Genomic DNA, 27265 nt, shown 5'->3' with positions numbered 1-27265 from the left:
TTTTTGTACAAACTATGTAGGTACCACAGGCCATTTACCCTTTAAAAACAATTTCCCAGCAGGGAAGAAGCAACTTACAGGATTTCTATTGCAAGAACTCTGAGAGCATCTTGAAAAATTGTAGTGATTCTGGTTCTGTGTTTGTGCCTTTTAACTTCATTTCCGCTTCATTTTGGAGCAGGGGTGAAAGGATGGGGAGAGCAGTTGTATCAGGGAAACTAATATATTTTTCTTCTTCTTTGCAGTGAGACCAGTGAACTTCTGCAGTACACAGCAAACGAGGCAGAGGATGTGGAGAGGGTAAGAGTTTGCTCTGTATATATATATATATATATATTTCAACTTCCAACACTGCGATGTAAAGAGAATGCATTATCCTAGATGACAAACTTTGTTAACTAGTTAATCCATTTACTGTTTGTTGCTACGGCAAAGATCTGGATGGGTCTGTAGTAGAATATTGTAATGGGTGTCATTTTGTCAGGAGAGTGGAAATCTCAACCCCCAGCCCTTTGGCCAAGAGACCTGGCTGGCTGAGCAAGCAAAGACCCCTGCAGACCACATGATTATCACTTATGATTCTTTTAGTATCTTTTGTCTCATGTAACTTACGCTGGGTGTTTCCAAACTTGGTTTGTTTTCTAAAGCAAATCCTGTGAGGGGCGTGGAAACAGCATTTCCAGAGTCCCTGCCAGGCTGTGCGTGTTTGGCTATTTGGTCAGGATCTGTGTTTGAAGTGCCTGGTGGGATGGGCAAGGCTCAGTTTGGGAGCTAATGGCATTAACCCAAAGGTACGTCAGCTCCAGCATTCAGCTGAGACTTTGTGTACCAGTATAAGGTCTGTCCCCGTTGTCTTTTGCCATTGCTCAGCTTCCTGTGATCCAGTTTGGTGCACAGGTTTCTATGTGATAAAATAGCTGTTGTTTTCTAAGAGGTAGTCATTATTTGGTTATAGCAAAGAGCTGGATAACCAGAGCTGTTATAAGCTTTGTAGCCCTGGGTTATTCATCTGTATGAGCTAGCACATGGTATCCAAACTGCAGTTTTCTCTCCAAAGGGTTTTGCCAGACATATTAGCCCAGAACCGAGTCAGATAAGATACCTTCTCATTGCTAGAAATGAGCCATCTGTTATGTGGCAGGATTAACGTGAGATCACTGCATCCTCCTACTCGACTGTGTTATTTTTTTGGAGTAGGTGTAATAATCTGCCTTATTTCGGTAAACATTCTTGCTCATGAAAGGTTACTAGGATGGCAAGAGAAACCTTTTGCTTCCCCATGGAGCTTCTGTCCTGTTGGAAAGAACAACAAGGTTTTTGTGATTCTGGACTGTTCTGTACTGGGCCCGTTTCAGTTCTAGTGATGAAAGTTACACAGTGAATCCCTCAAAGCTTACTTGAATTCTGTAGTAACAAAAAGGATCTCAGCTGCACTACAAATATCTTTTTGGATATGTCTTGCTGATTTTAATATTTCTGTCCTCTGTGTTCCTTGTTTGAAAGCTCTGATAATCCTCCCAGAGTCCACTTAATGCTCTCCTTTCCTCTGTTGGAGGAGAGAAGAAATGTGAGGCTGGTTATGTTGCTTTTTGCTTCAGGAAATAGGTCCAGATCTTTGCACAGCAGTACGCAATTAATTCCTAAATCAGCTGGGAAGAGAGAAGTGGCAGGGTGATTACTCTGAGATGGAAAACTTGCTAGTTTGGTGAAGGGGAGAAGTTTGGGAAAGTATAACAAGCTCTAAAAAAACCCAGCATATTTGAACACCTAAGTGTCACGTGAGGCAGCTTATTGCTGCTGTGCTCACTCACTGATGGACTGGATTTGCCTGAAGTCTGATTAATTTTCTATAGTTTTCTTTTCATCTGACCAAAACAGTGTTCATAATGCACTGGTGTTCTAGCTGTTGCTGAGCAGTGCTCACACAGCATCAAGGCTGTTTGTTTCTCATTCTGCCCCTTGCAATTAGGCTGGTGATGTGCAAGGGACACAGCCAGGACCCCTGACTAGGACTGACCAAAGGGATATTCCACACCATGTAACATCGTGGTTGGCAATAAAACCGGGGCAGTTTTTTTTCCAAACTAGTTGTTGCTGAGAGCAATCCTGGGATCAAGGGGCTGGATAATCTCCTCTGTCTTTGAACTTGGTTCCTGCTGTTGGGAGTTGATGATGAATCTGTTTCAGCTGAAGTCCGCAATAAACTCTCCTCTCTTAAGCCTGACTTTGGAGAAATGAAGTGTGAATTTTAATTGGCATTGCACGTGACAGTAGCCTGCACTTAATATCCTGGTGTTCCCATGCAAAAGCTTCGTGAAGCAGAAAATATTGATAAGGACTTTCCCGGCCCTAAAAATTTAACCCCCATTAACTGCATTGTTATGTGTTTCTAGGCCTGTGATCTTTACCAGCCGACAATATAAGTGAATCATTTTGTATCATTTTCAGGAAGGGGAAAAAGTACTGAAGAGCGTAAACCTTCACATTTTACCCTAGTCCTGAAATTGCTGTTTCCAAATAGCTCTTGAATCTCTGAGGTTTTAGTTTTGTGAGTGCCCCTGTGAAAAATAGAGAGTGCAGCCTCGTTGTTCCCATGTGCATAAAAAACAAAGTATTGCTTTAGTGCTCACAGAGTAGGGGTGTCCTTGCTCCTTTGGTAGGTGAGGCACAGAGCATTCAGCATTCTTTGTCACAGGCCACACACCTGCAGCCCCAGGGAATATTCAGCTTTGCAGTGAGAAGCATCCTCTGTGGTAAGAAGGATCAGCATCCCAAGAATAGCATGTTCTCTGTCACGTTTTTAGATTTTAATCTTGTTTTTAAGGGACAAAAATAAGACGATGAAATGAAGAAGAAAACAGAGATCAGGATGGGTAGGAGAATACGGAGTAATTATAGTTAGTTTTTTTTCTGGATAACATAAAATAAAGGATAAGATGTGAGAGCCATGGTGTTTCAAGAAGGTAGCCACAGATGTTTGGCAGAAGAAATAAGATGAGAAGATGGGGAGTTATTTGCTTGTTTTCTCCCCTTCCTTCTCTGTATGTCTTGAAGTGGTCAGAATAAAGCAGTTTGTTTCCTCCCTAAATATTTTTGTAGTAAAACCCATTGCTGGACACTTTGTTAATCATCTAAGTCATGGTTTATTCTCAGACTAAAGCTCTTATTGCTCAAGTTAGAGAGTCTACCAAGCTCAGCAGTCTCAGGTCATTGCTGTACGTGGAGTCTCCAGAATGCACTGCTGGAGTTCTGAATTTGCTTGGACAAATCTGAATTAGAGGAAGGGTTATTATTTTGATGTCAAAGTACAAGATGGTATCATTGTCATTGTTAGATGGTATCTGTAGAGATTGGTACTCTTCCCACTTCAAAGAATAAAGTTGGTTTTGTTTCGTTTAATTTTGTTTTGTTTTTTTTTTTTTTTTCCCTTCTGTTCAGCCTCAGTTTACTATTGGAATGAAAGAGTTGAAATTTGGAAATAAGGTTTGGCAGGAGGGATTTGGCTTTGGTTGGTAGGGTGTTTGTTTACACAGGTGTATCCTGTTGATATATAGCAATACTTACCTGTTTGTGAGCTTCAATCTAGATTATTTGCTGTGATTTGGGAGCTTATTTTTCATGACCTTATAGTTTAATGGCTTTGAATTGCTTAGGGCAGACACAACTTAGAAATTACTTTTCTTCTGAAATGCGTTTTAAAAAGATCATTATTAAAAGTTGTGCTGCAATCAGGTTTCAGTCATTCATTTGCTGCTAATTCCTAGGGGGTGCCAAGGAATTCTTTATAAATTAAGAAGCTGTTCTTCTAGCCTATTCGGAGTCTGATACTACTGTTAATGAGCTGCTGGGCAAGATACCTTCTGATATGATAAAAAGAGTGTGCGAAACCAATTTGGATACAGATTTCTTTTTCTCTGCAACATATTCTGAGTCCTATTGTTGGCAACTCTATTATTAGTCCTGTTGTCAAGCATAGCGGCGAGTTTTCCAAAGCTTTGCTGTGGAGTAGAAAAGCAATTGCTTTTGCATAGCTGAGGGGAAGTATGGTTGAGGTTCGGCTTTTAAATTAAATAATTAAAATAAATAATGGATATTTGAACTGACTTACCATGCACCTCTCTTCCTCTTTCCATCATTGAATGCTTATCTTGGAGAGTTATGTTGCAGCAGTTTGATAGGAAGAAGTTTCTAAATACAAATTTGAAAACTCTTCTAAATGTCTGGTTGGGTTTTCTGTAGTGTTTTTTGAAGATGGAAACATTTTTCCATCAACAGGTAGATTTGTCATCAGCTTTTTGTCTTTATATGAAAAGTAGGTTTTCTGTGCTCTCAGCTACAGTATTTGGCTTGCCAACCTTGCCTCTTTGTAAGACATCAGAAATGGTTAAAGAGCACATAATTTGCTTAAAGTTTAAAATATGCCTTGGTATTCTCATGTCAACCATTTTTTTAAAGTCTTTATGAGCAAAATTAGTCTTTAAGAAATACAAATCCCTCACGGAAAATGAAAATGCAGTCATATCTTTAAGCCATTATTTCTTACCATAGAAACATAATACTGGTAATAGAGTGGACCTTTATAGTCAAAACTACTTTGTAATAGGACTTTGTTATTGCCTTTTAAGTGGTAATAGATGGGATTTAGTGTTTGCTGTGATTGCAGGGAATAATTATAGTGGATTTAATGTACAGTAACAAGTAGCATTTTTCATGTATTCTTGTATCACTTTGTTACTGGCATCTGCTTACTTGTTGTCAATGGATTGACAATGTGTCATTACATTTTTGGTCACGACCTCATAGCTTTTTATCCTTTCCTTCTGGAAAAGGCCTCTGAAAAGTGATGTTTGGAGCTGTTAACAATCCATTCCTTCCCAAGATTTGCAGTCCTGTCTCCCCTCGTCATGCACCTGAAGTGCATCCTCCTGACACTAGTTCAGGTTTCCTTCAGATCTAGTCAGTCGTGTGCGATAACCTCAGGCTCACGTTAAACAATTACCCAGTGGACCAGCAAAGATCTGTTGGAGCCAGGCTGTAAATGAAGCTCAAATACGGGATTGATAAGTTTGGGGATGCTGAAGGAATGATTTGCTGAGATGGCGTTACCTGTGTGGATGGTTCTGGGTGCTGAGCTGTGAGTTTTCCCTTCCCTTTCTGCTCGGGGTGCGTGCATGCCTGGGTAAGTCCTGATGACTGATGAAATTGTGAGCCTTTGGGCTTCCATCGATACTACTACTTGAACTGTGTTTGAGGTTTTTTGAAAAAACAAAACCAAACCAGACTTCCTACGTAGCTTGATGTTCTTTGTTTACAACAAAAGAAAGTTAAATTTAGACTTACTTCCATTTCTTCCTCGTTCTGCCTTAGGGTTGGGGTTGTACTTTCTTTGCTTCCTTTGAGCCCTAATGGCAGGTTGAGGAAGAATGTCTTGGATCAGGTAAAAATTTGGAAATAAGGCACCTCTCAGCGAATTTATTCCCTGCCATCCTCTGCTCGCTGAGGCCGAAAGCTGGAGCTGCCCCCCTTGTGTCTGCCCAGTGCTTATGGCACAGCCACCACCTCCAGAAATACAACTGCGAGATGATAGGTCAGCTCTACACATTTGCATTGCTGGTACAGCTTTAGCAATGAAGCCTTTTTGCTGGTTGACTTGTTTAATAATACATTTTGATTATTTCACTGATTTTTGGGGGTGCGTTCATTGATTTTTGGATGTTCTGATCAGACCACCTCTTACTGTGATTTTTTTCCTTCTGATCCCAGGTAATTGAAGACATTGAGTACCTGAAGTTTGACAAGGGGCCGTGGCTGGAGCAGGATGATGTTTCTTTCCATCATTTGAGACTTTAGTAAGTATGATGTCATCTAGTAGCTGAACATTATTTAGCATCAGATCTCAGGGGAAAATGGTTAAAGCCTTGAGTTTTTAGAGAAATGTTTGTATATTTGCCCTCTGACTTTTTCTTTTTGGTCAGAAATCAGCGGTGATATCAGGCTTTTGTAACATTGGTGCTTGGCACTGTAATATGGTGTGATGTTATTCTGTTGCTGCTAATTGATTAACGAGAGACTCCAGACAAATAGATCCTCTTCCATTAATGAGGCACAAGAACTCCCCAGGCATTTCCAGAGTGCTGTGGCCCATAGGGAACATATTTTTGTGAGCGCTTCTGTTTCTGGGAGATCGCAGAAAAGCATTTCATTTTGAAACAGAGCATTTATGCTGCTGGCATGGTGGTTTTGCTGCTGCGTTGCAAGCATGAAGTCTTTCAACAAAGCTTGTTGACAGAGCAGCCTTGTAGCAAGTTTTGTATGTGGTGCTGTTGAAATTAGCTGTGTTTATACTGTTTTTTTTCTAAAACTAGACTAATTTTTTGCTCTGTCTGCTTTTAAATATCTTTCCAGTCATCAAGAAGCCTGCTGAGCAGAGTATGGGGGGCGGGAAGGAACTAAGCAAACTTGGATGACGGCTCAATATTTTTTTCTCTTCCTTTCCCCTGACTCCCAGTGAATAATCCTAAATAGAAGATTTAATCGTAATTCACAGAATAAAGTATTGCAGTTCTGTTGTTCATTTTCCATAACAACAAGGGATTGTAAAGTGTAACAGTTGAAGGGTGGGGTTTTTTTGGCTTTTTTTTTTTTTTTGGTTACAGATCTTTGTCTGTCTAGTTGGATGTGAAGAGATCAAACTCAAATAGTGGAAAGTGCCTTGCTGGAATAGAATGAAATTTGATTAAATAATTCTTTGCAAGCACTCCATGATTATCTGTCCTACAATGCAGCTGTGGTGTGCTACTGGTTGGGCTGCAGAAGTCCCCAGAGCAATGCTGAAAAGAGAGCCCTCCAAAATACATTGAACCCAATTATTGACATGTGTGAAGGGAGATCAGACCTACACTCTCATCCATATGGTACAGATGAGGCATCAGGAGTCCCACTCTGAAATCGTGCTGATGAACAAAATGTTCTCTGAATAGCCTTATATAAAAAAATATATCTACATTTGTAAGGCTATTAATAGAGATGACCTTACACTGAAGTGGGACAGGCTTCCCATTTTGCTGGAATTGCAACTGCAGGATAGTTACTACTAAAAGAAAATTTAATTGTACTTTCATATTTCTGTTTATCTCAGCTTGTTAGAAACAGAGGGATTTTAAAAATGGAATATTTACCTCTGAATTGCAGTCATTATTGTGACAGGCATTGGAGTAGTAAGTTAAGCTTTTTTGCAGGCTTCTGATATTCTTTAGCTTTTGGGTTTTTTTTTTTTACTATTTTTTCAAATGCTTCCTAAAATTAGAGGTAATGTTCCTTTTCTATGGCCTTTCTATCAAGGGGTGAAGATCTCAGAAGAGCAGTGTCGAATGGTGTATAAGAGAAATCAGTCGTAATTCAGATGTCCTTTAAATAAGAAGAGGTGTATTTGTGTGATAATTAAAGGATAGCATTTGGTGTCTTAGACTCCGCTAAACTAGCAAAATCAGATCTAATTTGAAAGAGAAAATACAGTTAAGTTGCTTGTTTTCTTACAGTGTCATACTGGTACAGGTATTGAGAAAGGATTAGTAGTTGCAGAGTTAAGGAAGGAGTTAAAGGAAAGCATAAAATTGAAGAGCAGTGTATTAAGATGTTGTATGAAAATTCTACTTTTCAGCTGTAGAAGGGAATGAATTGCATTGTTCAGGACTCAATTTTTCATTGAACCATGAGGGAGCTTGAGAGGGTATCCTGTACAAGACTCTTGCCGTTGTAGATAATACAAAATCATTTATTTTATTGGCAGCGTGTGTCTGTTTTAAGTTCTTGCACTGCAACAAACTGCTAAGTTAAGTGTTGTTATGGTTTGGATTTTGCTGTTTTGCCTTGTGTTTGGAATAGCATTGCTGAGATAGCAGTGTATTTGGACATCTGATTAATGTGCTCGGTGTTTGCTTTGAATCTTCATTGGGTCCTGGGGTTTTAGGACATTGATCAAATGTGTAACAGCAGATCCTGCGCCAGTTTTGTGCTTGTTCCTTGCTCAACTGAATGAGGAGTTTGTGGGCAAAATGCTGGATAGCCTGGGAAAAGAACACCTTTAAAACTTTGAATAAAAAAAATGTGTTAAGTTTGAACATGGTCTTTTCTCATAGTAGCTGCAGAAGTGCAGGACGGATCTGAGTCTGTCGCAGCTTGTACAGGCTTCACTCATGAAAACATGTCAGGCCCAGTGCTGGAGGGAGGACAAAGGCGTAAGAACCGAACAAATGCTGCAGGGTGTCAGCTGCATTTTCTGCTGCGTCTCTCCGGGGTTGCATTTGCATCCTGGAGGGTCAAACACCAAACTCAGGTGCTGGTTCATGAACGTTAAAGCTGATGCTTTCCTCACTTTTTTCAGTGCCCAAGTAGAAAAGAGCTTGTGGTACCCAGCCTCCTGCAGATTCACAGGTGTTGCACGTCCACATAAATTCTAGCATTTAGCATTTTAGTGTGTTCCAGGTTCTGTATGCTGGTGCATGCTGCCCTCTCCTGGGCGTTTCTGGAAGGCTGTAGCAGGTATTTATCTGCTTTTTTCCATCTGCAATTGCATTTTGCAGATTCTGATGCTGTGGAAGGGGCAGCATGCTCTGACCTGGAACTGCAGCAGAAGCCAGGGTGTTGTGGTTGTAGTCCTGCCCTGGCTGTTGGCAGTTCTACCTCTTCCACCTTCATCTCATAGCAACATGTCTGAGGAAAGGGAATCGATGGGCAGGGGTGAGGGTAACTTTTTAATTGCATGTATATAGGGTCTAATGCACAGAAGCCCCAGCAGGGCCTCTGTAATGCACTGTTAGTGCAAAGAAGTTAATCAAAGCAGTGAGCCGCACCCATATATAATCAGACGCATAATGATACCTTTTATCTCCCTGTCTTGCCCTTGAGTACTCTTTCCCTTGCCCTAATAGTAGTGTGGTTGTGGGGCTGAGGCATGTCTTGGTAAAAGGTTAATGTGTATATTTGTGTATGTGAGCTGGAGGGATCTCCCAGAGAATGCTCTTCAGGTCTTTCCTTCCTCTCCATGTGCTGAATCCAACAGAAACCATTCTGCTGGCTTTTGAAATGTCTCGAGGAGTCCCTCTGTTGCCACTGCACCGTCTCGAGCGCGTTTCTATCTGTCCCCTTCCCAGTGAAGTTGTGTGTGTCTCTACATGTATTGCAAAATCATCTGTAGCTTGTGTAATGTTGCCTGTGTTGCTTTCCCAGCTGTTGGGGGAAGTTTACTGCTTTCGTCTTGTTTCATCAGATGAATCTGCAGCCAAATCTTTTATATCCTCACAGCTCCTTCAGAATTTGCTCGGGCAGAACATATTTTGTGTGGACAAATCTTTGGCTTTTTTTCAGCTGCCACTGATTTCATTTATAAAAAGATGGGTATTGGCATTTGTTTTATCTTGATGGAAAGGGGATCTGTGTCCATTTGGAAGCAATCTAGCCATGAAATAGTTTGCCACTTTCATCTGTTCAGTTTTGTTCGTTAATAACTATTAGTGTACCACAAACCCTGTGTAGTAAATCCTCCTGCATTGTATTTGGCAGGACACCAAACAAACCTTTTGAGGTTGTTACTGAAGGATCTTGTACATGCAGTAACTAGTAATTTCTGAGTTCTCTTAACGTTTGTTTAGCTTCTTGGAGCTATTGCTGACCCCAGAGCTTGGCTCCAATTTCCTTTCTGTACATTTTGCTCTGGTTAAATGAAAAGTTGCAAGAAGGAAGCCTGAGAGTGAATGAGGGAGAGTGACCCTTCAGCTCTGTTCCATGGAGTGTCCTTCGCAAGGGGAAGAAGTGTCTGTGTTTGAATGCCTGCCTTGTCTGATTTCGGATAGCGAGGTTAGAAGTGCAATAGGTGTACTGGACTTGTTTCTGAAGCTCTTTGTCATAGAGACTCCAAAAATCTCAAACCATTCGTTGTAAAACTCCTGGCACTATTAAAAACTACTTTCCTTTAACAACTCTTGATTCAACCGGAACAGTTCTTTGTAATTTCCTCTTTGCAGTGACTTTTTTTTTTATATTTGAAGAGCTGTTCTTGCATCTCCTCACCTTCTCTTGCAGACCTGTTTTTCTTGGAAAGCTCTTTTTTCTTTCTTGGCATTCATGGTGGGTGTTTGTTCACCAAGGGAGTGGCCAAGGTTCACCTTGGGCATGGCATTCTTGTCCTGCTTAACCAAACAGCGGAAGCCGAGTCCGTTGGGCAGAAGTAGGTCTGTACTAAGGAGGTAACAGGGTCTGTACTAAGGAGGTCTAAGCTCTGGAGAAAATGGGCCAGGGAGAAATGACAGGCAAGGAAAAACACATGGGGAACACACTGCCCATGGCTGTCCTGTGTGCCTGCTGAGTGAGCGCAGGAGCGGAGGTTGGTATGGAAAGAGCTGGTGCGGGAACCATCTCTCCCATCCAGCTCTGTGCACCTGTGCTGTGAGTCAGGAGCGTTTTTCCTTTCCCCTGCTCTCGCAAGTGTGGGCAAAATTACGAGCGTGTCACAGGCTCACTGGTTCACTCACAGGGGCAGGGAAACCAACCTCGGCAGGGGTTGAGGAGCCCTGGCCAGGGTTATAAGGGTGTGAATAGCAGAGGAATGAATGCCACCTACTTGCTCAGTTTCAAACCTGGAACACAATAACCAGCTGGTGAGAAGCTGGTTTCAAGGTGTGTGAGAAAACATTCTGTTTCCTAGTGGGACCCACCTGCTGTTTCTCAAGTTACTTTTGTGTTTAAGTGCAGAATTTAACCTGATATGCTTTTGTGCCTCTTACACCAGTGAATGCTTTTAGGTGGGAAGCGTGGTTTTCTAATTCTATGTATTGTCACTTCAGTTTTTGTGACTCTGACAACGTCAGTTGTTGAGAAATTGAGGCTCAGGCTATGCAAACTAGGTTTTTTGTTTGGTTGACTGCTTTATTTTTTTTCCAAACAGTCTACTTCCTTTACCTTGCCTTGCACCTTTAGCAAATACATTCATAAGACTTTGTAATGTTCATTGTTGTAGGCAATCTTGAGACTTTGTCTTAAACATAGGTGGGGAAAGAAAAAAGTGAAGTTACTTGTGTGTCATCAGGTTCCCTGAAAAACTTGTGCATCCTTGTTGTAAGCTGCCTGTAAGGGCAACAGGCCTTCCTCCTTGAAAAAGAAGCAGGAATGTGTTAGTCCCAATTCCTCAGTACCTGCTCATGCATGTCCTGCTGGACATAATGTGGAAGCGGGTGTGTAATAGGTACTTTTGGAAAAGAGATGAGCTACCAGTTGCTGTAGTATATTTACAAGTTCCTTTGTAGCAATGTGAAGTACGCTAGCTGATAGTATTATGGATGGTTGCAACGATAGTGAACTGAAAATCCAATGTTCCTACAGTATTAGGACCATGCAGTCACTTAGATGCTCTTGGTTAAGTCTGAAATGTCACATAATCTCATGGGTAGATAAAGCACATTCTGGGAAGCTGTGCATGATGAGAGCTGCTTCAACAAAATATGTTTAAATGCCAGAAAATAATAAATAGTGATAATTTTGTGCTGGGGGAGAGAAATAGGGGGGAAAAAAAAACCTAAGGAAACATAAAAGGTGCCTGTAAATGCTTCCTGCTGAGCAGTGAGTTAGTTCTGGCAAGCAAATGTGGTTTTGTGGTTACAGACTTTGTTGTGGCAGGTGTCTTTGGGTGGAGCTTTTAATTAGTATTGAAAGTTACTTCTTAAGGTACAGAGCAGAACTGAAGTTGGAGAAGCCATCATGGGTAGCATTAGGTTTGCATTTTTGTTGTTGTGCAGTGGTTTCTTTGGAGGCTGTGGTTGTGAAAGCAAAGAGTTTTTAAAAGCAGCAGGTTTTCCATGTTGGCCAGTAACTAAAATAAATCGTGCCTGAGAATTGTCCTCTAAAATTGACATTTGGCTAAGACTTGTGGAAGAATGGATTAGCTGCAGACTGCTTGACTACTGGACTCAGTTTGTATGTTTGTCAAGTTATACTTCACATATGCCTGCACAAATTTTATCTGCTTTCTCCCACAGACTTGTAAGGTCCAGAACATCTGCTGCTACTTGGCAGAGAGCTGACTCTCTCATTTCTGTAGGAAGAAGGGATGGAGATGTTTATTCACTGATAGATAAGTGGATCTTCCACAGCCTGTGCTGTCAAGTCTGAGCTCAGCAAGGTCTTTAAACATGTTCGGATGAAGACTCTTAGCTCGCTGTCTTGACCACTGCTCATCTCTGCACAGTGCAAATGCTGATTAAAGCTCATAGTGTCGCTGCTGATTACAAGTGCGGTTGCAGGACGGACAGCTTAAGGAATAAAGAGCTGGTATCTGAAGGGCTGTTTTCTGCTGGAGTCCATTTATTTTAGTTCCAGGTTAATTAACAGCGGGTGTTAAAGCTGATTCCTTCTTAGCAGAACTCCAAGAGAGGAGACTCACCAGGTGCAAAGGCGCTTTTCCTGAAGTATGCTGGGATTTACAAATAAACCCAGTTGTGCTATCAGATCGCTGTTTCATGTAACCTCTTCCATCACAACTCAGTTATTTCAAGCTGTCTCGCAGTGGCCCACAGGAGGGCCAGTGTTAGCATCTCATGGAAGGAGCTCTTGCTGTGTTGGTGATGAGGCAGAGGGCTGATTTTCCTGGCTTCTAGCATGTGTAATATACATTTAATACATGTGAAGATAGATAAAGTAGTTGTTTATAGGAAGGTCCTATTGTGGTGTTGTGAAATGGCATTTATCTCTACCCTCTCTCATCTCAATTTTTATTAGATCATTGTATTTCCTTACTAATTTGTCTATAGTGCAATAACTTACAGTGTGCATGTTGGAATATGTTAGCAGACTAGTTTACTTGTTGGAACTGTTCAGTGAGGGAAGGTCCCAAAATTTGTGATTTAGGGAGAAAAATAATTGCTTAAACAGGATTAACTTTGCTTTGTGCAGGGCATATGCTTTATACGTATGTAAATATTTGTAAAGAAATGCAATTTACTGACAGCAGCACAATTTACAGAGTTTCGAGTGTGGAATTTAGGATTTGGTCAGTGTCCACTGCAAATGGATGTATTTTTCCCCAAATGCATATAGATGGCACTGTTGCTCTACATATAATACCAGTATGCAGAAGGTGGCTTTCTAGCAGTTTCTCAGACGTTTTATTTAAAATTTGGGGTATTTGAAAGCGCTGGTGCTGTGCAGCATGGATTTTTGGTGGATGCAATTAAATGAAGTTGATATAGCAAGACAGTGCATGGGATTCAATAAAACCAGTGGTTTTGCCTTGCCTTATATAGGAATGCAAAAGCTAGAGGTGGTTTATGGAGAAGGCTGCCAGGAATGATGGAGCATCTTCAGGGAGGAAAAACCTGGAGGAGGGAATGGAGGAGCAGGGAGAAGTTGGAGCAAACTGCAGGCAAGGGGGTAAAAAAAACCCAAAATGCAGGAACTGTGTGAGGAAAACAACTATGTATTCATCTCATAACTGGAAAACAGCCAAAACGTGTGGAAGGATTTAACAGAAAAGTAGTTCGTCAAACTCAGAATTGATGTTGCTGTCTTTAGGGCAGCATGTGGACTAACTGCTCCTTTTCTTTCTTTTCCTTCTGTCTTCCCCCTAGTGTTCAGGATAAAGATGGAGTGCTGGATCCTGCAGCCATCCCTCGCTTCATTCCAGAGATCACAATTGGGGGAAATGAATATGATAAAATCTACTATGATTATCGATCGGTAAGTAATACTGGAAAGGGAGTAGTTGTATGACAGCCAGGCAGTTGTCCCTGCCAAGGTGTAAATGTGTTTACAACCGCCCTGTGCACATCCTGGATGTCAATCTTGTGCATGGGGATACACATTCTAGAAGTAAATTCTGGATTCTGCCCAGATCCCCACCTTTTTTGAAGTCTAGCTTCCCCACAAGAGGAATAATGAAGCAAATGGCTTGTTTCGTAAGCTGATTTTCTTTTTTGATCTTTAGATGTGGACTGAAGGATAAGCGCTTTTCATTTGTTTTTGTTTCTCCTGCCCTGATTAGTCTCTGACCTCTGAAATCTAAAATAATCCCTTGAGTCAAACAAGAAAATTGGAAACCCATGGCGACTTCTATAAAGAAGACCGCTTATAAAACGCGGAGGGAGGGGGTGTTTTTTTCTGGAGTAGGCTGAGGTACGGATGTTACATTGCTTCTCAAAACTGTTATTGCTTTAAATAGTGCGTTTCTGTACGCGGGCACACATCCAAAGCCTGTTGTGGCCCAGCGCTCTCTTACACCTCATGCAGGCTCCCACACAATGTTTTAATTAGCTGCTTGCCTTTCTGGTTCTGGAGACAACGGCTTCCAGTTGACTTAGCGCTTTGCCCTATCGCTTCTAGTTATTTACCTGGCATGGGGTCCTCTTGCACCATGCGGTGTTTTCCTAAGACCCAGGTATTGTAAACTCTCATTAGAGAAATTGTGGAGCTGATTACAATTAATACTGATTGGACAACCTGAAGTTGCAGGTGATGGTATGTTTTCAAGTTGGCTTGCAAAACTTCTCTGCCACTCTGAAAGACAAAGGAGAATCTATTTAAATTGTTGTAAAACATGATTTGCACAGTCCGAACACTATCATTTTTCTCTTTCTGTTAGTGTACAGTCTCTTACTGAAATTAAAATGTGAGGTGCAGGTTTGTGGACTTGTTTGGAAACTTTGAACCACTAGGGTTTTCTTCTGGAATAGTCAGTTCAGAAGTGCTTATGAGTACTGAACATAACTTGTTCCTCCTCACTTCACTATGCAGTGAAGAGGCTCCTGGGTTCAAACTCTTCTGCCCCATTTGAGGTGTAGCCTTTCCAGCTTGTAAAAGGGGCTGAAACTAAAGGCTGAAACAGCAGAAAGCATCTCAGTGCTCCTTGAGGTTGTCTAATGGGTTTGAAATCTCCCTGGTCCACCTGAGAAATTGCTATCAGAATTTTGTGCTTCTTGGTCTTACTTACTTTGTTAAGTCCAAAACTTCAAGCTCAAACTAAGGATTTTTGGAATCCTTCACTCTAAGAGACGTCTGTGTGTGTGCAGCCCATATTTCAGAAGGATCTGCTGTATGACTTGTCGCCAGCATGCAACATCCATCTGTACTGACGGTGCCTTTCTTCCCAAAGATGATAGGGGCTTTTTGGCCAAAATGTCACTTTGCAGTGAAGCTGGGAATTACTGAGGCTGCCTGACACACAGCTAGATGTGACCTCAGTGCTGTGTGCTCAGAACCAGGGGTAATACTTCTGAAAGCCTTTTTTTTTCTATAGCTGTAGAACAGCACATTCCTCTTTTTGCAGCCAAGAAACTGAGAATACCCTGGCTCATCAAATAGCTGGCTTCCAGGAAAAAATGTGGCTTGCCTTGCAGTGGTAGCAAAGGAATGCTTAGGAGTAGGAATATGAATACCTGGGAAGGAAAGCCGGGCTCTTGGATTGCTCTGCTTGGTGCTAGTTAGTTGACAGCAGAAGCTGAGCACTGTCAGTGCAGAAAAAAACACTGCCAAAATATGATCTCCCTTCTGCAGGCACGCTTTTAGACCCTGATTGAGGAAAGTACTGTGGAAAGTGATAATATCCTTTGGAATAAGGGGGAGTTGTGCATTTCATAGAGCGTTCTGTTACATTCAGCCAATACTAGCTACTCTTTTTCTCTCTTCTGAATGCTTAGACATTTGTAATCCTCCAGGAATGAGTGGGGTCTATAGAGATGGTGCACAATGGAGAAGGTGCTGAGTTTTCTTACTTCCCCATAGCTACTGGAAAGGGAAGCACAAAACCAGCCCCACCTGCTGTTTTATGTTCAAAAGAATTAAATTCTTTGTGTCGGAACTTTGAAGATGTGTGTTTTTCCCTCCAACTTTGTTTAGCAAATGAAGGTGTGAATTTCTTTGTAAGGCAAGGCAGAGCTAATGCAGCATGAGACCAGGCAGAAAAAGCAGATGAACTTATAGAAATACATATCTTGGCTACGAGGTTGCTGGGTCTAAGGAGAAGGAACTGCAAACCGTGTCTATGCAGGGATGGCTACAGCTGCGCTACCACTTTTGCATTTGAACACAGGTAAAGATTTTAGGCTCACATGACTTGTAAGTAGAGACTTAATTATGGTATAATTACAGAACTTTAACTTTTCCTTGTGGGAAACGTGGCTTTTAAAGTTAGCGTAATGATGTTTACCACATAAATACAATGATTTGCGTAGGGGATTTTTTTTTTCCTCGGCAATCCTATAACTAGTTATAAATCCTTGATCATACCAATAGGCAGCTAACTGCTGTGCTTTTCAGAGATGCATGCACACAATTCGTGCTGCCTAATAATGGTGGCTTTCAGGGATTCGCATATCCCAGGCAGAAACTGTTTATTGTTCAAAATACTCATTAGTCAGAAGCAACCAAGAAGGAGGAGGAAACACTCTTCAGAGTCCAAGATTTTAGTATGTGTGCCTTACTGCAAAATAATGAGGTAGCCACATAGAGCTCTGAATACTAGAAACTCGCCTTTTTTATGTATCTCCTCTAAATTTCTTCTGTAAGCGCTCTTTTCACATGTTGAGGAGGTGGCTTTCTGCCTTCTCTTACCATAGAGTCATCTGGCAGGGTTCAGCTGTTCTGTTCAGGCATTCATAAACTTCTAAAGATGCTTTTCTGGCAAGGGAAAAGTAACCTTTTGGTCAGGTTCTGTAGATCAGAGATAAGCGTGTTCATTTTGAAGTGAAGCAACATTATTTTAGGAACTGTCAGACTAGTAAAGACTTGACTACTCTTTTTTTTTTTTTTTCCTTAACAACTGCTATATCTCTCTGCTTTCTTCCAACTGCGCACAATCCCCACAGATAATGCTCCAAACTCCATGTGCGCCCTGCAAAGCTGGAGCACTTAGGCAGATGTGTTTGCAGAGAAAATGAAAACAAATGGTTCTGTTTAATGGAATCAGTGTACTTAAATAATGTACTTATGTACTTCACACTCCTGAATGCTGTTGGCAAGTCCTGCTCGATCTCCTAGGGGTGGTGAAGAAAGGCTTTTTTTACGTGCGTGTTCTTTTCTGTATACATAAAAGTGCAGCTGTCTAAAATTGATATTCAAGCAATCACCTGCATCTTTACCTGTGAAAACAAAGCTGGCTAACTTTAAAATAGTCTTTGCAACCTCTCCCTTTGCTGCAGATCATAGTGAAGGGATCAATATTTCATTATACAAACTCTCTCCTTAAAGATACAAAAAAATAGCAGGCTTGCTTATCACAAGGTATACCAGAGCCTGGAGTCCAGTGCTTACTGATTTATACTTAGGCACTGGAGTGGTGAATTCCTTCACTAGAGCAGGTGAAAGCAAAATGATTAAAACCCAGTTTCCTTTCTCATTAAAAAAGGTAAAGAGCGTTTGTGCCAGCTCACTTGCCCTGGTTCATGTAACCTGGCTCCTCTGTTTGTCCAGTGTTTGCCCCAATGTCTTTCAGCACGAGTCTAAGAAATCCTGAAGGAGAAAAGGGCTGTTTTCACTGGGATGCAAAAAAATGTGGCTCTAGGATTTGTTTTGTGTTCAGGTTTGTTTGTTTCTCCAGGGGTGTAAGATTCTGTAGTGGGAGGAGTATCTACCCTCTTTGTAGTTTGCTGGGATTCCTTAAGTATTTGTGCTGGTGTGTATATTAAAGAAAATGAGCAAGTGCTTGGGTGCACAGATACTTCTTCAGACAAGCCAGGCATGGACACCTACAAGTTCCCTTTGTACTAAGGCAAATCCCATGTCAAAATGTTAACCAAAGTTGTTAATGTAACTTACACAATTAGAAAAAGGAAGTCAGGGATGCATACTTTACCCTTGAAGTAGACAGTTTGTGATGAATTCTTTGAAGAGTTTATTCCATACTCTTGAACTTCAAAGACTCTTCCTATGCCACTTCCAGTTCTGCTGAGTGCATGTGCCTGTAAGACCAGTTTTAGTTGCCATCTTAAAATTTGAAGTATCCTTTTGCTCTTGCACTGCAATGGTGAGCCACATGCTTCCTTTCCTTTTGTTACCCTCTTACTGCTTTTCCCCACCAGGAACTGGCTATTTGCCGATCCTGGCTCCTTTCCTTGGTGATTCTTGTTCTTTGAACCATCTAATTGTGTGATGTCATTTTCTGTGGTGAGATAGACTTTGCACGTGTGCCATATTCACCATGTGAGGAAAGCAGAGGCTTATTTGGCAGTAGTATTGATTCTGCTTGGTCCAGCCTTGTCAGCACAGCTCTATATTAAGTGAAGACAAAATGAATCACTCAGATCTTTCTGCCCAATATTGAACTCATCAAGAAAGCAAGTAAATGTGGCACTGGAAGGTAAGAGAAGGCTCTCATTTTCCTTTTTCCCTTGGTGGAAGACTACTTTTGGAATACAGGGGTGCTGACCATGAGGTGAGGAAAACTTGGCACTTGTCAAAGACTTAGCTACTGCTGGGAGGTGCAGTCCAGCTCTCATAACTGTCTTGGGCAAGTCCCTTCAGCTTGCTAACCTAGCAGGGTTGGGTTTTTTTTAGTTCCTGGACTAGTCTTATACTACATTACCCGACTGACCAGTTTGCTGGGGTTAGGTGAATACCAGAGCCATGGAGGGGAAGGAGCAGCAGTGTTTGGCTGGGGTGGGGTGGCTGCCTTTCCACAGCAGCTGCACCAGCTCAGCTGCATCTTCATAGTCTGCTCCTTATCTTTCTCCCTTCTGCCCTGCCAATGGGAGCGTGTAACTGGTGGTCCCCTGGACTCTTCTGTAGCAGCAAGTGGAGAAGAGGCAACAAATTGGATGAGTGGGGAGTCCCACACTTTTCCCCCAGGCTGTTTCCCTCATTTTTACCAGGATGCAACCTTGCAAGGTGGGGTCCTCAAGTGTGGGGTGTCATGTCTGCCTTGCCTCCAGTTCATTTTTTGTAGGTAGTTGCAGGAAAACAACTGCAACACAGCGAGCTTTTGAGTGATGGGAAGCTGAGTCTGCAACATTAGTCAATGCAGCCTCACAACACAAAAAACCCCCAAGGGTTTTGTGAGAGCACATGTTTATAATGTTAAGATCATAAATAGCCCAAAAGGGAGAACATTAAGGGAAGGTTTTCTCCAGGTTTGATGTGGCCCAGGCTGTGTGTGAAGTGCAGCCCTCACTCGTGACAGCTGTGGTTGCAAGAGGCTGCTGGCAAATGGGGGTGTTAGGAAGTCCTTTAGCTTTGCCATCTTCTCTGAGAGTGCAGAACCCTCCTGGCTTACACACAAATCTTCATTTAAAATACTTTGAGCTACAAAAGAAATACTTGAGCTTTCAGGAAGATGGAGTCTGGATCAACAACATGGAGCTTTTGTGTCAAAAGGACACATTGAGGTTTAATGTGATGCTGTGTGGCAGGGTCCTCAACATCATGGCCTTTGGCTGCAGATTTTGGGTTACAAGAGATGTTACAGGCTTCTGAAAAAAAAACCCTTTGACCAATTCTACTTGCAGGAACAGAGGACATTACCCATGCATACATATAAAGTGCAACTGCTGCAATGAGCATCACCTAAGCCATGAATTGTCTTCCATGGTACTCTTGCCTTTGCAAAAGTAGGAATGTTAGGATATCTGTATTCTGTGTTTGTGATTGTTACCATAGTGGCTGTCTTTGGTCTTCTGTTTTTTCTCTCCTGCCACTTTTTCTTGGCTTACTGGAGGTTGTTTTGGTTTTTTTTTAAGGATTAAAGTCTCCCTTCCTAATTCTTATTTTAATGGAGGTGTTTGAAAGCTGTAATTCCCAGCCCTGTCTGTTCTTGAATCCAGGAAGGAATGAAAACAAGCAGACAATAAATTAGGCAAAGCTGAATTTAACATCTTTTTCTGCTTTATCTCTGCAAAAAATATTCTTAGCCCTTTCTAAACTAACCAGATGTTCCCTGGCTAAATGTTGGTAAGCCCGGAAGAATCTGAAGAATAACTAAAACATAGGAATGGAGTTCTTTCTGAAGGGTACCTGGAAAGAGGTGGGAACAGGCATGTGATCTCCTCTTCCCACCTTCCCACTCTTCCTCTGCTTTCACCAATTGTGAATGTACAGAGAGTGCATGAGAACAGCCCCTCTTCTGCTTTAGAAACACGTGGCTTCTCTTCCCTGCTTCCTTCGAAAGATATTGCGGACAGTTGGCAGGGATATCTATCCCAGATAGAGGGGGAAGGAATCTGAGAGACCTTAGGACTACCTTGGTCTCGGCAGTTGTGTCTCTTTTGTTTTAGATGATGGACCATGCTGTCCCAGGCTCTGGGTACTAATGTAAATCAAAGATGGTAAAATCCTACTGGCATTAAAAGAATCCTTTTCCAACTTGTCACTCTGCCACTGAGCTGTATGAAAGAAAACACTTTGTGTGAGCGCGTCCTCCCTCTCTCAGCCCCCTCTCAATCCCATACCTATGTAGAAATGTGATCCTATTAAATGAAGCAAATAAAAACCAAAGGAAAATAACTTGGGAAAAAAGTCTGTTTAGTGTTGAAGCAAACTGAAGAAAAGTTACAAGTCAACTGTTCCCGTTCCACTCTTCTGCATCTCCTAGGAAACTTTAATTAAAAAAAATCCAGAGGATAGTTTCATTGTGATATCTTATACTGAAAATCATGCTTTAGAACAAGAAAAGGTTTTGACAGATGTGTAAGCAGGTGATTTGGATCTCTTTGTGACTCTCCTTGCTTTGCTCCAGCTTCGTATGGGTACCATCTCCTTGAGTCTTACACTGAAATAAGTCAATCTGAGGTCTTTAACTGCATGTCTGCGGTGGTACCATTCTGGTTGGGATGGCATTAGTATGTTATTTTTCTAGTTTTCTGATAGCTTTTTTTCTGCTGAGAAGTGCTTTTGTACTTCTTCATGTAGAACTGGCATTCCTAAGACCTTGGGTAATGTAACGTAAGGCAAGCTATTGTAAGAAGCTTTTTGCATTTTACCTGTCCAATTAGAAAAGCAAGTCTACAGTTAGTATAACACTAACTGGCTTGGATATAGTTACTTGGCTTTTTCCTGTGGTAGATAACTGGCATTTCTAACTAATTCACTGAGAAAAAAACAGACTAGATATTATTCTGCCAATATGGAGAAGAGTTGCTAGGGCAAGTAGGCACGGTGGAAAACATTTAGCTGTATTGTGTTGCTTGCTTATTCTTGGCTGTCCTGCAAAAGTAAGGCTAGAGATATAAATTACCATTCTTTTTATGGTGTTTGTACTTGTTTGAGTTGCAAGTCACATTAATTTTTACAAAATCAGATTCCTACTTAAACTCAGTTTGGTTTGAAATAAAAAAACACTTCAGCTTTAAACAAATACGCTGTGTCTTCCCTGTGGATAATGTTCTTTCCAAAAGATTTCTGCTGTCTCATCTGTCTTTTTTTAATGAATGAAGGGTAGGACCACATCCATTGAACAACTTCAGCAAATTGGAATTGTTTTAACCTCAATTCAGTAAAGCTTTTGAGTACTCTTACTTGGGCTATAATGAATGCTAAAACAGCATTAAGAATTTTGAGTAAAGAGTGGCAGAAGTTGAGCTGTAAACAAACACCTATTTAATACCAATCATTTGGAAACCAAACCAGATACGCTTTGAATGTGTTTGGGGGCTGTTACGCCCCGACTCCCCTTTTTTTGTCTGTTGCTGTGGGACATGGGAACCAAACACTTCCAGAATACAGACAATATATGAAGCTACATGTTTTCTCAAATTTAACTGTGTCCCAACAGCAAACGCTGGCGATAAACTTCTGGAAGTCAGGATTTCTGCTGGAAAAAGCAGTAGTCCCTGCTAACAGCAGTGCTGGAAGGTGCTGTTATTATGCTTGTTATAAAGAGCCACTAAAAGAAGAGGTTTGGATATTGATGAATGAGCCCATGCTTGCAGAGTAATGGCTCTGTTTTCATGTGCTTTTGATCAGCGCTGCTCAAACTGTGCTATTTATAGATCTATTTTAGCTGTGAAGCCCAGACATTAGTGGAAAAGAGCACAGGAACAGAAGGAAAAATGGTAATTCTTTTTGCTCCTGAAATCTTGGAGAACAAGGCAGACTAAATGGATGTATGTAGACCTTTTCGGATTGCCAGAACTTGCCGGAGCTCTACCTGTACACGTGTGGTCGGGAACTGTTTTGAGGAGCTGTGAAATGCAGCCGCAGCGTATAGCAAACAGCTGGCTGAAGCTGTTTGCTACTCTGCAGCCTACACCACTTTATAGGGCTTTTCATCATGTTTATAGTTTTGACAGACACTTCTGTGGCACAGTTCTTAATTTAACTGATGAGACGATGTTGTTTTCATCTTTTTACTGATGCTCGTTTAAAGTTGAGCGGTTTCATTGTTTTGAGCTGGCTCTACCTTTGAGTACAGCTCATTCCATTAGTTTCATGCTCTGCGCGGTGGATTTTATCTTGTGCTTCTTGAAGTGATCCTAGCTGCCAACTTTAAGTTCTGCACAGTGTAATGCAGCAGACCAAGGCCTGATTCTGTGTCTCATCCCTTTCCACAGAGTGGAAAAATCTGTTACTTGGCAGTGACCTTGCAGGAGCTCACTCTTCTCCTGCCACAGGGATGTGTGAGAGCTCTTGGGCTTGTCTGGTGGAATCTCTGTTCCAGTTTGCTTGTTCAGTAAGCTCTTGAGGGCAGAGACTTAATTCTTGTGTTGCAAAGTGTGTGTCTAGATGATTACTGTGATAACGACATGACTTTTCTTACTCCTGGGAAAGAAGGTTCAGCTTTGGCGTGATGGTCAACTGCCTTCTCTGCTGCTTGGCACTGGATAAACCTGTTGGTGGCTCCATGGGTCTCTTTGGGCTGATGATGGTGAAGGACCTGAGAGGGTTTGAAGGGATTTATTTGACCCTGTATTCTGTTCCTTTTACTTGCCTGTGAAAATGTGTCATTAATAATTAATCTCGTATAATAGGATGTGCTACTATTATTTTTAATTTGGCCATCAAATCAAACCTTTTCTTTGGTCTTACTTAAATGTGATTTGAAGGTAACACATGTGGAGTGTTCTTGTGAATGTGCCAGCCACCTGCAAATGATGTGACCTTGCTGATTTTCATTATTCCAGCTGGGAAACTCACTGGTAATGCACAAGTCTCATGGAAAATGCAAGTCTCTTCCAAGCACTTGCCTGGTTTCCTGTTAAGACCCTCTAAATTTTGTGTTGGCAGTATCCTTCAGGAAGGAGTCCTTCAAGTCATTGGCTTCATTTGATGGCACCTGTATCTTGTACTGGGGCAGACAGTGAATATTCAGTCACTGTGTTCTCTCGGCTACTGGCACGTTCTGTAGAGCTTTGTCCTATCTCCCTGCCATCATGTCTCTTCTAGGCTGGGCAGTCTCCCTGTTCTGGCTGCAGTACTCGGTGCCTCAGGGCTGGCTGCTTGTTCCCATCCCTGCTGTTGTGCTGGTTAAGCAGCTGTGGGCAGAGCAGGCTGAGAACTGGACTTTGGGAGCACTAACTTAACCATTTGTTGTCACCAAAAGCAGCACATCCTACCACTTGCCCCATATCCCCAGATCTCTCCTCGTGCTGCTGCCGTTTTTCTTGGCAGTGGTCTGATATGTGTTTGACTGACCGAGCTTGCAGGATCACTGAAGACTAACCCAACCAGGAGGGACAAACAGCTTCTTGCTGAGCAAGGGGATTGACTGAGCTTGTGGAACGATCCAGCAAAGTTGCAGAGCTGGCTCGGACTGTGCAGCAGAGAAACGAGAGGCTGTGTACTGTAAGACATCTCTTTCTTCTTGTTGCCATTGTGCTGTTTGGTCCGTTCAGCCACACCGTGCAACGTCGCTGCAGCACTTTTCATTTGTCTGTTTTAATCCAGGCTCCTCGTGACATTGAGCAAACGCTTGTTCTGGCAGGAGCGGGTATGCGGGGAGCTGGAGGGCAGGCAGGGGACCACAAGAACAGGCATGGCTCCTGTTGCAGTATTTTTCCAAATGCTCAATAAGTGCTAAAAGATGACCAGCTTCCTCCCCTCTGGGATAGACCTGCATTGTCCTGAGTCGTGCAGCTTTTTTGCTATGGTCACAGCTGTAAAATGTGAGCTTTGAAGAGCCCGTTCCTGGGAAGTCATCTGCGTTACTTGTACCTGGAGCAGATAGTGTGCAGAACAGACATTCGCATCATTCTGCTTGTGCGGTAATTAGAGATTTGTTTACTGTGCCTTCCTCTTCCCATGTTTTTGTCTATTTTGAAAGCTTGGCTGTGACACATCCCAAAACTGGACTGCTTTTGCCAAGGCCCACTGCGAACGATGGAGTATGGATGAATACTTATTATAAAATTTGCTTTGATGTATTGCACATCTTTAACCAAAGACACATGGGGAATTTGTTTTGGACAATGAATTTGAATTCTGTTGGGATTGATATTGTATCTTTTAAAGAGGGCAGATTTACCCAGAAATGAAACTGTAAACTCTTGTATTTTCCCAGAGAGCTCCTGTTGCTTTAATAATCTAGTTATCTGGGAATCTCTTCAAGTATCAAAGGGCCAATTATGTGCTGCCTGGAGAGGACCGGGGAGAGCTGTTTTTATTCTAGAATTAATAGATACAGGCTGGTCACAGCAGGTCTGTTGTCCTCCCTAGCTCACCGCTGTAAATTTGCAGGGCAGAGATAGTAATCATTTATTTTCATCTCACATCTCCTCTTTGCTCAGCAGGAGTAACTCTTAACAGGACTGCATGCTTTCTTCTGATATTTAGACAAGACATTAAAGACAAATTTAAATGAAAAGCCATAGAAAAATGATCACAAGTGGCTTGTAATGGCTTGTGACAAGGCAGGGTAGGGAATATCTCACGAAGGAGGTAGTTGTCTTCCATTAGCTTGATATTTTAGGGAAAGAAGTGTCTTATTTTCTGACTTTTGAATAAAAAATAAAAACATTAAGAAAAAAGAACCCTCCCTCCTCAAAACAACAGGCTTCATCCTGCATTAAATAGCTGGTTTTGTGGTTTGAGTATAGATTTCATCAAGACTGGGTCTTCTCTCTGCAGGGGCAGCTCTCTCAAACAGGATACTCTTACAGTTTTTTGAAAGGAAAAACCATCAGGACAAGTCGGGATCTTCTGTAAAACCAGCGTTTGTGTGGGGATGAGCAGATGATCTGTGCTTAATTATTTGTAAAGGATACCAGCAGATAGCTGATTTTTAAAGGAAGAGTTTTATTATAGCATCTTTGCTTGCTTCAGACTTTCTCAAACACATTTGCTTTTTCGTGGTGGTTTGCTGCTTGATTCCAGTATTGTATCTCAGAGATGAATGCTGTGTTCTGTCTCTCTTTCATTCCTGGAGATGGGAAGAAAGGTACTGGAGATAGATTCTGCTTTTCATAAAATCATAGAATGGTTTGGGTGGGAAGGGACCTTCAAAGCTCGTCTGGTCCAACCCCCTGCAATGAGCAGGGACATCTTTACCCAGATCAGGTTGCTTGGAGCCTTGTCCAGCCTGGCCTGGGATGTCTCCAGAAATGGGGCATCTACCACCTCTCTGGGCAACTTCCTCCTCATGTCCAGCCTGAATCTCCCCTCTTCTAGTTTAAAACCATCACCTCTTGTCCTGTCCTAACAGGCCCTGCTAAAAAGTCTCCATGATTCTTACAGGCCTTTTAAGTACTGAAAGGCCACAATAAGGTTTCATTGGAGCCTTCTCTGCTCCAGGCTGAACACCCCCAACTCTCTTAGCCTGTCCTAACAGCAGAGCTGTTCCATCCCTCTCATCATCTTGAGGGTTTCTCTGGCCCCTCTCTAACAGGACCATGTGTTTCCTGTGCTGAGGGCTCCAGAGCTGGACAAAGGACTCTGGGTGGGGTCTCGAGCAGAGGGGCAGAGTCACCTCCTTCCTCCTGCTGGCCATGCTCCTTTTGATGCAGCCCAAAATACCACTGGCCTTCTGGGCTGCAAGCACACATTGCCGGCTCATGTCCAGCTTTCCATCCACCAGTACTCCCAAGTCCTTCTCCACAAGGCTGCTTTAATCTCTTTATCTCTCCACCTGTACTGTTACTGGGACTTGCACCTCAGCGCAAGTGGAGGACCTTGCACTTGGCCAATGTTCAACCTCATGAGGTTCGCATGGGCCAACTTCTTGAGCTTGTCCAGGTGCCTCTGGATGGCATCCTGTCCCTAAGGTGTGTCAACTGCACCACTCAGTGCAGTGTCATCCGCAACCTTGCTGAGGGTGCACTTGATCCCACTGTCCATGTTGTTGATGAAGATATGAAACAGGACTGGACCCAGTACAGACCTCTGAGGGACACCACTTGTCACCTTTGGGTCTGGGATGTCACTATCTCTAGCATTTCAGGTCATGGTCAGTACTTTCTAAAGGGAATTGCTTTAACACCTGAGAGGTTGAATGTATGTACATCTGTTTCCTCCATAGGATCACTCAGTAGCTACTTTATGCACTGAACCTGTCTCTACCAGGGTTTGTTCCCATGGCTTAGTTATCCTAGTGTGTACAGAGTCTGGTTTATGTTTATTCAGTCTGAAGCTGCACTAAAAATTTGTGTTGCATTTGCAAAGCAAGTTGTTAGGAGATGGGGTTGATGACAGTGTTGTTGGCACATTCGTGGTGAGCCTTTTGTCACATAAGCGTGCTTTTGCTGACCTGATGCAGCCTGCTTGGCCTGGAGAAGCGCTTTCCTCGCCTGCAGAGAGAGCACGTACGCTGTGTAAGGGGAGTCTGCTATTTTAACCATACCAGCAGGCTTCCTCTTGTAGTCCTGTGGCTGCAATCCCTTAAAATGGCTGCTACTTAAACAGCTTCTTTTCCCAAATCTTAAAAGCTGAAGGTAGAATGGCTTGGCTGCTGAATTTCTGTGTCTGTAATGCTGCCCGAGTGGTTTTGTGATGTGACTGCAGGCAACAGCAGGCTGAGAGGGCCAGGCTTGGCTTTTTTATCGTGGTGCATGGTCTGCACAGCTGTGTGCATCCTTTTCCTCCTGAACCCTCATGGAAGGCTTTGGCTGTGGGACATCTGGCTGGCTAGATGGGCTATCAGGAAGGGGGTTGTGTGCTTCAGTCTCCTGTGTCTTTTCACGGACTTGCAGGTAACAGATTATTGTCTCTAAGTATAGATGCAACTCCTTGAACTCCTAAATGCCAAGACACTGTTTAGGCTACTGCTATTCGCTTCCATTTGCTCTGTGTGATAATTTACTTCCCCGTTCTGGTGAGGGTGCAGCCCCTCTAGCTTTTCTAGTATGTCCCCCTCCCAGCACTCCAG

The 27265-nt window shown here is 42.3% G+C and overlaps 1 protein-coding gene across 1 annotated transcript in view; it reads left to right on the top strand.

Moving 5' to 3' along the window:
- Positions 1-27265, top strand: part of NDUFA10 (NADH:ubiquinone oxidoreductase subunit A10) — a 41078-nt gene that overhangs the window by 12468 nt on the left and 1345 nt on the right. Inside the window, exons 7-9 of the mRNA XM_065841479.2 lie at positions 246-300; positions 5764-5849; positions 13617-13725. Of these exons, the coding sequence (XP_065697551.1) occupies positions 246-300; positions 5764-5849; positions 13617-13725 (250 nt within the window). The remainder of the gene's footprint in view (positions 1-245; positions 301-5763; positions 5850-13616; positions 13726-27265) is intronic.

This window comes from Patagioenas fasciata, chromosome 7, assembly GCF_037038585.1.
Source record: "Patagioenas fasciata isolate bPatFas1 chromosome 7, bPatFas1.hap1, whole genome shotgun sequence".
In the NCBI taxonomy this organism is placed as follows: Eukaryota; Metazoa; Chordata; class Aves; order Columbiformes; family Columbidae; genus Patagioenas; species Patagioenas fasciata.
This window is presented reverse-complemented; position numbering and strand designations above follow the sequence as displayed.